This window comes from Schistocerca americana, chromosome X (assembly GCF_021461395.2).
Source record: "Schistocerca americana isolate TAMUIC-IGC-003095 chromosome X, iqSchAmer2.1, whole genome shotgun sequence".
Classification (NCBI taxonomy): domain Eukaryota; kingdom Metazoa; phylum Arthropoda; class Insecta; order Orthoptera; family Acrididae; genus Schistocerca; species Schistocerca americana.
The window spans coordinates 788,112,898-788,125,614 of record NC_060130.1 but is presented as its reverse complement, the minus strand read 5'-3'; the positions used below and the strand labels follow the sequence as shown (position 1 = coordinate 788,125,614).

Genomic DNA, 12,717 nt, shown 5'->3' with positions numbered 1-12,717 from the left:
GTAGCATCGTCAATTTAAGTTCTGTATCTTTCAGATTACAGCGTCTATGTTATGTCTAACAGGATTCAAAGAAAAATAACCAATAAATCCACAAGGCTTTAAAAGTTAATGTGTTTATATGCTCTCATGCACTCTTACTTGCAAAGGTTTTCAAGAATTTAGTTCATAACATGGAAAACACAGATTGCATCATAGTCAGTTTTGTATGAATAACGGTCTTGAGGGACTCATCAAAGAGAGAGATCAAAATCAACAACTGCATTTCCCTATGCAGAGAAGAATCAGTATATTGAAGCTTGGGATTAGTGTTTATTTTATTTAAAGGAAAATACACATTTTTCTCAAATTTCCAGTTCCTAAATCAAGTTAAAAACGTATTTAAACAACCTATGAATCTAAAATTTCTAGAAGGCCACATATCACTATATTAACAATTACATTATTATGTGTATGATGGTAAATCTTATCAGTTTGGAATATTCAGTACAAAGTACAGTATGTGTCAACTGTCCTAAACATTTTACTTAATTCCCATTTTTCTTTCATTATCTTCTTTTTGCTTACATCATTTGAACCACTGCACAGTACTACATAGCCTTCTGAAAATAAACTTATTACATCTGTGGATCATGCTTGTTCACATATTTCAGAGAGAGATGTGTGAGGCTTTATGAAGACACTTGCATTTACAGTGAATTGTTTGTGAAGAAGAAAAGTAAATCCATGACCATAACCCTCTCCCATTACAATTACTTTCTTCCTCTGCTCAAGATTTTTACTGTTTTTAGATTGTACACTTATATAATTATCACCAACACATACATTTTCCAGAACAGTACTTACATAGTTCTATGGTTTTCAACTAAGCCTAGAACTTCAAATCTATTTAAAAGTAAAATAATGTCATGCTTCTGAAATTTAACTGAGGTTTTAGCAAAAACAAAATCAGACTTATCATTGTGAGAATTCATTTCATTGAGATCTGATGACATCAATGGATTCTCAGGCACACGAATAGTATACAGGTGCTGATCATTTAGATCATGCAACTATTTTTCAAGATCTTCAATTATTTCACTTCGCAATTCTAAGTCTAATATTTCTACCAATGTTCAGTTTCCATGATACACAATGCACATTACCAGGTCACTGTTTCATTCAGGTATTTAAGGTTCACTCCTGCACAGTTTTCATGCAGCCAGAAGTCTCACTGTGTAGAAGAAACTATACACCACAGTTTAAAGAAAAACAGATAAATATTTACATAGGTCCTAGCAAGAATGATTTTACAGCTAATACTAACCACCTCAAATATATTTTTATGTTTATTATTATGACTGTAATAGCATGTGTTTAAATGTTGATCTTGATCATTGAAACAGGCTATGAACTTAATTTTATCTGTAATCACAGTGAAAGCCTGTGTTATATAGCATTTTGTGTCTGGGAGTCTGTGTATTCCTGTATACATCATTTTAATTTTTGCAACAGATGAAAGTCCAGAGACAATTAAATCTGGTGAGTGTGAATCCAGTTTTGTGCTTCTGTATATCTCAGCCAAAGAATTTCATTAAGAAAACACTGCAGTTGTGCTTTTAAGAGAAAACTGTCTCTTGGTACCAAAGCAAATGGTATATTTTCACATTAACATTCTCTTTGTAGCTCATGGTGTTTCATAAAGTTCTGTGTTGGGAACTTCCTCGTTCATATTTTATGTTCGCATTAATGACTTGCATAGTACTAAGCCGTAAAAATCCACATTGCATGGGGGGGATCAGAGGCACTAATTGAGTAAAGTGATAAATATCTCATCATTTCCAGTACATGGTTCAAACCTAGGGAATTATAAACTAATCATTCTAAAACTGAAAATATATCTTTTGTTCTATGAAATAATGATAATCACAGTACTTTAGCTAAATATGTTCTTATTTATCATGACCCAGAATTAACAGGGAGTAATCATACTAACTAAATATGTAAAAAGTTAGTTGAGGACCTCCATTCATCATGTAAAGTTATGACTTTTACAAATACCAGGGTAGTTAAGGGCATTTCTTAGGAGTGAAGAACATGAACCCTGTACATGATATTTTAAGATTATACTAACAATTTGATATTTAAATCTCTGTTTATACTCAGTTTGTTTGGTTCATGCCAACGTAAAACAGCAGGAGTTGACTGACAGTCCATACATAAGTGTGACAAGCACCTAAGGCAGGTAATAAATATCTGTTGCATAAGAACAAAACTATTCAACATAGCACCACTGCAAACATGCAATGTGTCACTGAATGCTTTCGTAAATTCAGTAAAGCGGTAATTACACAAAAAGTACTTTCCACAAGAGGTTAGCAGACTGGACTCACATTCAAGAGAATGATGGTTCAATCCCACATCTGTTCATACTGATTTAGGTTTTCCATGATTTCCCTAAATCACTTCAGGGAAATGCCGGGATGGTTCCTTTGAAAGTGCATGGCCAACTTGCTTGCCCATCCTTCCCTAATCCGATGGTTTGGTTCCCCCCTCCGAATCAACCAACCAACTTTCCACAAGATAAATATATGTGACAAAGATAATCTTAGCTGTTAATACAAGTGTTACTGAAATTGATTAATACTGAAATTGATTAATATTATTGCTGCATTTCTTGATGTTTATGCTGTGTTGCACTGTTCACTTACTTTATAACTAATAAACAAATAAACCTAAATTACAAAACTTTCTGGCAGATTAAAACTGTGTGCCAGACAGACTCAAACTCAGGACCTCTGCCTTTCATGGGCAAGTGCTCTACCATCTGAGCTACTCAAGCACGACTCACGCCCCATTCTCGCAGCTTTACTTCCGCCAATGCCTTATCTCCTACTTTCCAAACTTCAGAGAAGCTCTCCTGTGAACAAAGGCAAAGGCAAAGGTCCCAAGTTCAAGTCTCAGCCTGGCACACAGTTTTAATCTGCCAGGAAGTTTCATATCAGTGCAACTCTGCTGCAGAGTGAAAATCTCATTCTGGAACCGTAAAAAATTATACATAAAAATCAGACTACACCCACTTTGAATTGTCAACATAAAATTTTCATCATAGTCATTATTATAGACGGATAAAGAATAAAAATATCATAATACTTACCATGTTTTTGTAATACATTATTTTTGACATATCCTGTGGCTTTCGGAACATTTCATGGATATGTTCTATAGTGTATAAACATGTTCTCGCATGTGCATCTGCTATCGTCTTGCTTAGCAACTCTGAGATCTGGGCAGGATCTGTAAATAGTTAAAGAAAAATATGTATTTTCTGAAGCACACTATCCTATGTAGATACTAATTCTTAAAACCACCAGTTTCACAGTTACAATCAAACAAGAAAGTAGAATGTTATAGAATTATTATGAGTGAAAACATGTTGTCAGTACAGTTCTACAATTTATTATATGAGAGATTCATTTCATGTCAACAATGTTATAATTTTTCATACAAATCTGAACTTCAATCTGAAGCCATTTCATTCGTTATTTATGGAAGTATATTAAATTATTATTGTTGGAAATAAATATAAATACAGAACATATTCCAATGTTTTGCATGAAAACTGATAAACTTTAAAAGAAAAAATCCTGAACTTAACTAAGTAAGGACAAGTCAACCAAAATTACTCATAGTTGTATTTCCTCAGAGGAGTGTACAATGTAGGAAACATCTCTACTCATAAACAACACACTGAGAAAAAATACTCATTTCTATTACATTGCTTTCATTATTAGTTTCTGTAAAATCAGTGTTAAACCAGCTTGGAAATAAGTATAGTTTCATTAACTGCCTTCTGCATTCAAGGAATATTTGCTGTACATTTAGAGTAGAGGAAGATTATAATTCAGTGACTTTAATGGTTCGTTAGAGAGAGTACAAGCTCAAATTATAGATGGATAGGGAAGAAAATCAACCATGTGTGTGCATTTTCCCTCAGAGGAACTACAACTGCATTCACCTTAATTCAGTTTGGGAAACTTAAATCTGGATGGAATGAGAGGGATTCCAACCCAACTTCCCCATTATGCAAGTCCAATGTTTTAATCATTACACCACTCTGCTCAGTTAATAAAGAAGAGACTTTTTTAGAGTGTGGCCATTTCAAAGTTTATTAAATATTGAAATATGGTAGAGATTAGAGGACAATGGATTGACTAACTGGGAAAATGTACATTCTCTTCATTATACTCTAAATAAGAAGTGTAACACTGTTAAATAAGTACTTGCACAAACAGATATTTCTAAAAGCATTGCAGTGTAGCCTCTTCTTTGGACAATGTAAGTGCTCTTTATTTTAAAATCATTGTTCGTGAAAACATAGGCCATAAAGGAAACTTCATGTTATCTTGGCAGTCACTGTTGGTGATGGAGGAAAAATTCATTTTCTTGAGAAGAATGTGATGAATTTTGTGTCAGCAAGACATTGTATGGCCCATATGAAGAAATGTACCTTATGACATTTTCAGTGAATCACTGCAAGTCTTTGAAATTATTGTCACATCAGTTAGCATTGTCTACTTATGCAGATAGTTTCTAAGTTACACTTCATTACAGGGTGCTACCAGTCATTAAGAAACAAACCTTAGGCTTCAATGTTAATATTTATAATTTTTAACTAACAAATGATAATAAAAATCACATTTAATTTCCACTGAAACAAAATGATTTACCAACTCAGTGTTTACTATAAATACCACAGTGATTTTCTAGGCATAAGCCTACTCAAGGTAAATTATGATTTTCTGCTTTTGAGAGTTAAATAATTCCACATTGCCAGTTACATGAGGCAAGGTGAGGCTATGGTTTTGCTTTTAAGAAAGAGGAAAGAAGATTATGATTTAATGTTTCATCAATGCCAATAATGTTAGAATTGGAGTATAAGATCATGTTGGACAATAGTGGTGCAGAAAATTGGCAAGTACCTTTTCAAATGAACCATGTTAGCATTTGTGTTAAGTGTAACAGAAGCCATAAAATTATCATATGAGAATTTCATCTCTGCCCTTTCGGAATGTGAGCTAAGTAGCCATTGTAACATCTTATTTGATAATATAACTTCCAGTCTAAACCATGGTGGTCTTTAAGACACAACAAATTGCCACAAGTACAAGTCGCATTGTCAGGATAAATCTTAAGACCAAATGTGTGAAATCCAAACAGTTGGATACTACCCAGACACTTAACAACTCAACAAAAAAGTGTTGATTTCAACAAATCATTAGTGTTACAGGTATTAGACAAAGTGATTATATTTTTGTCTAAAATCTAGTAATTCCTGAAAGATAAACATTTCAAGTTTTGTTGACAGTAGTGATAGCCAGTAAAAGACGACATTGCACCTACTACTCAACTTTTAGTTAAGTGAAGCTTTGCATTGGAATGGCAGTAAAAGCTGAAAGTACTGAATCACAGCTATCACAAAGCTATATAATGTCATGGAATATCAACATAATTCCTTCATGGTGAATGCTTTCTGTGCATCATAACTTCCTTGATTTTTCTTCTATGATGAATTAACAGACATTGGATATCCTTATCTGAACATGTTACAATGGTAGATAATATGTAAAATATAGGAAGGTTCATTTGAGTTTACAGCACAATTTGCTGTGGCATGAAAAGCTTATTGTGCAAACTGCTCTTTGGTTATGGCTAAACCATTCTCAGTCATATCTTTTCACTCAGGTATGCAGGAAGTATCAGAGAGAAATTTAAATGTTAGAGGCAATGCCAGACTGAGGGTTTAAGTCAATCAATGGAGGTTGCTTGGATAATCCAACTCATAAGAAACTTTCCCTTGGAAAATATATTCTTCATACTTAAATCTATGTCCTGAATATAAAGCTATTGTGATTAATATACTGTAATCTTTTTATACATAAGTGTGCCAGCAGCAGTTCCCGTTAAGTTCTTGTTACCTTATTTAAAGACTGTGAGGTGTGATCAGGACAGAAGGAAGGAAGATTGGGTTCAACATTCTGTCAACATTGAGGTCATTATAGACAGAGGTGTGATCAGTCAGTTGCTCTCTTGTCATGGTCCAATGTCAACATAATAATGGAAAAGAGTTTATAATATTATTGAAAATATGAAAGAAAATAAATAATGAGAAATGAATAACAATATGTTTCATTTAAATGAATAGGAGTACTTTGGTCCTACTGGACAATGATGCTAATTTTCTACTACTGCCTTCAAGAAAAGCTGCCTATAAAGAAGTTAATTCTTTTATAATTAAACTTACTGAAGTTTATGCAACTTGTGTAACAAAATGTGTAATTGATGGGAGAGGACATAGTTCATCATGAATTGGTTGAATATATGAAAAAATTTAATAGTATTACTCATTAAAAGAAAGGAGTGGACAAGTTACCATGAAGGTATTAAAAGAGAATGCTGACAATTGGATTAGTAGAAACAGTTCTAACTGGAGACTGCTCCTCACATACAGAATTTCTAGTCATTAGTACTGGAAAGTGATGATATGAACACCATGCAGATCTGCTAATATTACAAACAACATGGGCACAAGCGGAAGTAACAACTTTATGCAGAGAATTCCTTTGTGACTCTTCAGTTGTTTCACATGTGATGAACACCCCTTCTACACATTCAAACAATGCTTTTTCTGTTAACATATTTTACAGCATAAAATGTTTTTGCTATAAGGATACATGGATCTTCAGCTCTACAGGGTGATTCTATAGATGATGTTTCAAACTTTCAGAGATGATGGACAAGGGTCTGTGGGTCAAATTAAGGTAAGAGGCCTTGGTCCAGAAATAACTCAGTCAGAAGTTAAGTGAAAATCATTCTGAGACCTCTGACAGTGGAATACATGTGGGCTGCTCGTGCTATTGTAAAATGTAAACTTTCATGAGTGGAAATGTCAATTAATAAAATGCTCCAGACTATTATGCCATGGTCCAATGGATTTCACATATACACCCTACATTTTGTCCCTATCTCTCGAGGACATATTCAAGGAAGATCATAGCTTCTTTGAGTGTGTGATTCACATCCTGGCTCACTGCTGACTGCAGAAAAAATCCATTTATTTGTGCTTCTGCACAGTAGCATGACTTCACAAGTTTCTTCCTGTGGCTGAAGAAGGTATGTACCAGTCTTCCACCATGGAGTGATAGCAACAGCAGGCAATGACAGTCGACAACAGCCAATTGCACTCATATTCAAAACCCATGACATCACATCACTGTGCAAAAACATGTGTAAATGGAATTTTGTAGCAGTCATTAGCAAGCCAAGGAGTGAATCAGACACTCAAAGAAGCTAAAGTCCCCCCTGAAAATGTCCTCTGTGGATGGGGATTAATTGTTGGGTTTAAATCTGAAATCCATTCAACCATGGCACAACATTACAGAACATTTTATTATTTGTGTACTGGTACTACTGTTGCCAAGATTTTAGGATAGGTAACTTTCATAGGTGGAGAGGTGGTAGTATGGGCCAAAAAATGAAAAATGTCGATAAAATATGGGCTAAAATAATGCTTATCTCAAGAGCTATGGGCAACTGTCTGTAGAAGGGATGCGTTTCACAGCGGCAAAGATGAAAAACACCCATAACTCATAAGGTGTGCATTTTAAAACCTGTGTTACTAGACATTTTTTTCTTTTTTGGTCTATACTACCACCTCTGAATATGGCCTACCCTACAGTATTAGCAACAACAGTAAGAGTAGCCTACAACAGTGCCAGTACATGTAATTCCACTGTTGCAAGATATCAGAATGATTTTTGTTTATAACCTTTGACTCAGTCATTGCCCAACTGTGGTCTCTTACATCAAATTGATACATGTTTATCCACCATCCCTGAAAGTTTGTCTCGCCATCTCGCCATCTCGCCATCTCGCCATCTCGCCATCTCGCCATCTCGCCATCTCGCCATCTCGCCATCTCGCCATCTCGCCATCTCGCCATCTCGCCATCTCGCCATCTCGCCATCTCGCCATCTCGCCATCTCGCCATCTCGCCATCTCGCCATCTCGCCATCTCGCCATCTCGCCATCTCGCCATCTCGCCATCTCGCCATCTCGCCATCTCGCCATCTCGCCATCTCGCCATCTCGCCATCTCGCCATCTCGCCATCTCGCCACATCGCCACATCGCCACATCGCCACATCGCCACATCGCCACCTCGCCACCTCGCCACATCGCCACCTCGCCACCTCGCCACCTCGCCACCTCGCCACCTCGCCACCTCGCCACCTCGCCACATCGCCACCTCGCCACCTCGCCACATCGCCACATCGCCACATCGCCATCTCGCCATATCGCCATCTCGCCATCTCGCCATCTCGCCATCTCGCCATCTCGCCATCTCGCCATCTCGCCATCTCGCCATCTCGCCATCTCGCCATCTCGCCATCTCGCCATCTCGCCATCTCGCCATCTCGCCATCTCGCCATCTCGCCATCTCGCCATCTCGCCATCTCGCCATCTCGCCATATCGCCATATCGCCATATCGCCATATCGCCATCTCGCCATCTCGCCATCTCGCCATCTCGCCATCTCGCCATCTCGCCATCTCGCCATCTCGCCATCTCGCCATCTCGCCATCTCGCCATCTCGCCATCTCGCCATCTCGCCATCTCGCCATCTCGCCATCTCGCCATCTCGCCATCTCGCCATATCGCCATATCGCCATATCGCCATATCGCCATATCGCCATATCGCCATATCGCCATCTCGCCATCTCGCCATCTCGCCATCTCGCCATCTCGCCATATCGCCATATCGCCATATCGCCATCTCGCCATCTCGCCATCTCGCCATCTCGCCATCTCGCCATCTCGCCATCTCGCCATCTCGCCATCTCGCCATCTCGCCATCTCGCCATCTCGCCATCTCGCCATCTCGCCATCTCGCCATCTCGCCATCTCGCCATCTCGCCATCTCGCCATCTCGCCATATCGCCATATCGCCATATCGCCATATCGCCATATCGCCATATCGCCATATCGCCATCTCGCCATCTCGCCATCTCGCCATATCGCCATATCGCCATATCGCCATCTCGCCATCTCGCCATCTCGCCATCTCGCCATCTCGCCATCTCGCCATCTCGCCATCTCGCCATCTCGCCATCTCGCCATCTCGCCATCTCGCCATCTCGCCATCTCGCCATCTCGCCATCTCGCCATCTCGCCATCTCGCCATCTCGCCATCTCGCCATCTCGCCATCTCGCCATCTCGCCATCTCGCCATCTCGCCATCTCGCCATCTCGCCATCTCGCCATCTCGCCATCTCGCCATCTCGCCATCTCGCCATCTCGCCATCTCGCCATCTCGCCATCTCGCCATCTCGCCATCTCGCCATCTCGCCATCTCGCCATCTCGCCATCTCGCCATCTCGCCATCTCGCCATCTCGCCATCTCGCCATCTCGCCATCTCGCCATCTCGCCATCTCGCCATCTCGCCATCTCGCCATCTCGCCATATCGCCATATCGCCATATCGCCATATCGCCATCTCGCCATCTCGCCATATCGCCATATCGCCATATCGCCATATCGCCATCTCGCCATCTCGCCATCTCGCCATCTCGCCATCTCGCCATCTCGCCATCTCGCCATCTCGCCATCTCGCCATATCGCCATATCGCCATATCGCCATATCGCCATATCGCCATATCGCCATCTCGCCATCTCGCCATCTCGCCATCTCGCCATCTCGCCATATCGCCATATCGCCATATCGCCATCTCGCCATCTCGCCATCTCGCCATCTCGCCATATCGCCATATCGCCATATCGCCATCTCGCCATCTCGCCATCTCGCCATCTCGCCATCTCGCCATATCGCCATATCGCCATATCGCCATATCGCCATATCGCCATATCGCCATATCGCCATATCGCCATATCGCCATATCGCCATATCGCCATATCGCCATATCGCCATATCGCCATATCGCCATATCGCCATATCGCCATATCGCCATATCGCCATATCGCCATATCGCCATATCGCCATATCGCCATATCGCCATATCGCCATATCGCCATATCGCCATATCGCCATATCGCCATATCGCCATATCGCCATATCGCCATATCGCCATATCGCCATATCGCCATATCGCCATATCGCCATATCGCCATATCGCCATATCGCCATATCGCCATATCGCCATATCGCCATATCGCCATCTCGCCATCTCGCCATCTCGCCATCTCGCCATCTCGCCATCTCGCCATCTCGCCATCTCGCCATCTCGTCATATCGTCATCTCGTCATCTCGTCATCTCGTCATCTCGTCATCTCGTCATCTCGTCATCTCGTCATCTCGTCATCTCGTCATCTCGTCATATCGTCATATCGTCATATCGTCATATCGTCATCTCGTCATCTCGTCATCTCGTCATCTCGTCATCTCGTCATCTCGTCATCTCGTCATCTCGTCATCTCGTCATCTCGTCATCTCGTCATCTCGTCATCTCGTCATCTCGTCATCTCGTCATCTCGTCATCTCGTCATCATCTCGTCATCTCGTCATCTCGTCGTCATCTCGTCATCTCGTCATCATCTCGTCATCTCGTCATCATCTCGTCATATCGTCATCATCTCGTCATATCGTCATCATCTCGTCATATCGTCATCATCTCGTCATATCGTCATCATCTCGTCATATCGTCATCATCTCGTCATATCGTCATCATCTCGTCATATCGTCATCATCTCGTCATATCGTCATCATCTCGTCATATCGTCATCATCTCGTCATATCGTCATCATCTCGTCATATCGTCATCATCTCGTCATATCGTCATCATCTCGTCATATCGTCATCATCTCGTCATATCGTCATCATCTCGTCATATCGTCATCATCTCGTCATATCGTCATCATCTCGTCATATCGTCATCATCTCGTCATATCGTCATCATCTCGTCATATCGTCATCATCTCGTCATATCGTCATCATCTCGTCATATCGTCATCATCTCGTCATATCGTCATCATCTCGTCATATCGTCATCATCATCATATCGTCATCATCATCATATCATCATCATCATCATATCATCATCATCATCATATCATCATCATCATATCATCATCATCATCATCATCATCATCATCATCATATCATCATCGAATCATCCTGTATATATGAAATATGAGGTGTCGGAAGTTTGCATGGGGTTGTGTTTTTCTATATTGAATGAAGATATTCTGAAAGTTTTATAAACAACTAATAAATATAATCAGTGAAATGTGAAGAATATTTAATTCTCTAGTATTTGTGAACACTGTGAGCACTGATTAAATGTCAACATAATGGCATGCAGTGAAAGGAGAAATTGATGTTTTCCCATGTATTTTTCCTCCATGTAGTTCACATGCAACACCACAAAGCATCAAAAATTATTCTGGAAACTAATGGCCAACAAGGTATTAACCAACTATATCTCACACATGTTCAATGAATGATAAGCCAGGTATTCATGCAGACCATAAAATAACACATTTTCCACACAGAATTCATATGCAATGCTGCAGCTTGAGACATTTGCAGTTTTTATACAACCGCACCCAACAAAATGATGTGAACCATTGTCAGATCTAAAGCATGATGCAAACAGGCCCACATTTGTCACAGTGCTCCTCACTGAATCATCACTGTGGACAAAACTGTACATCTGTTACAGCCAGAGAGACAAGCTGGCAGCCATCCTGTGCTGTGGCCACATTGTATAGTGAGTACTGAGATTATTGCTATGTATGATCTCCTTCTATGTAGTGGTTACAAATGCATTACTGTTTATAAACATGACCTATATAAGCTAAAATGTCACAATACGGTACTGTAAAACAACCATTCCACATAGTTTGAACTTGCATGCTGATTTGTACCATTCAGTGATGACTAAGCATACTAACATTTGGTTCCATATTTCCACTTTAATGAGACTGGCATAAAACTGATCTGCAGGGCCTACATTTATGCCATATCCATGTAGTCTTAATTGATACACAAGTCTACATATTCTTTCCAAGCCTGGTTTCACTTGAGTCAGTCTTTCTTCATGTTATACCTCTCACAATGATTAGTGTACATGAAATGATCCGAGTTCATTACAAGTGAAAGCTGTTTTGTTAATAGATATTTTGGTATGGCTCATGATCATGATCTTTATTTCTTTGACACCAAGTATTTTCCATGGGTCTCTTTTTTCAGTTTGTATTAATGTAGTCTCACATTCTGCCTGTGTTATCACATTTCTACTATTTATCTACTAATCACTTTTTCACTTCGAATATTTCATGCAATTTCAATTTGCTGTCATTCCACCCTCCACTTCGTGCTACCCCACTCTCAGACGTTGCCTACCAGTTACGTCTATATGATTAGGAGGCTGGGGCAACTTCATGAATCTTAGTCACGTGTCATAGTTTCAGCCAGCTGTTGTCTTATCTGTGTTTAATATCATCATAATTTTCATTTGCTACATTCTGTTTGTCTCTTTTTAGGTTACATTACCTGCATTTTCCAGCTCTCTCCCCCTCTCTCTAAAATATCATTAATTGAACAAATGTAGTTGTAAATATGCTTCTGTCATGCACATATACCTTAGTGTTGAACTTAAAGTCTTCGAAATGCTCATGTCCAGAGTAAGTTAATATTGTGTAGTTTCCTTGTAAGTAAACATTT

General features: G+C 39.8%; 1 protein-coding gene across 1 annotated transcript in view; it reads right to left on the bottom strand.

The window, feature by feature from the left end:
- Positions 1-12,717, bottom strand: part of LOC124556494 (probable nuclear hormone receptor HR3) — a 439,228-nt gene that overhangs the window by 30,779 nt on the left and 395,732 nt on the right. The window contains exon 6 of the mRNA XM_047130451.1: positions 3,134-3,273. Within this exon, the coding sequence (XP_046986407.1) occupies positions 3,134-3,273 (140 nt within the window). The remainder of the gene's footprint in view (positions 1-3,133; positions 3,274-12,717) is intronic.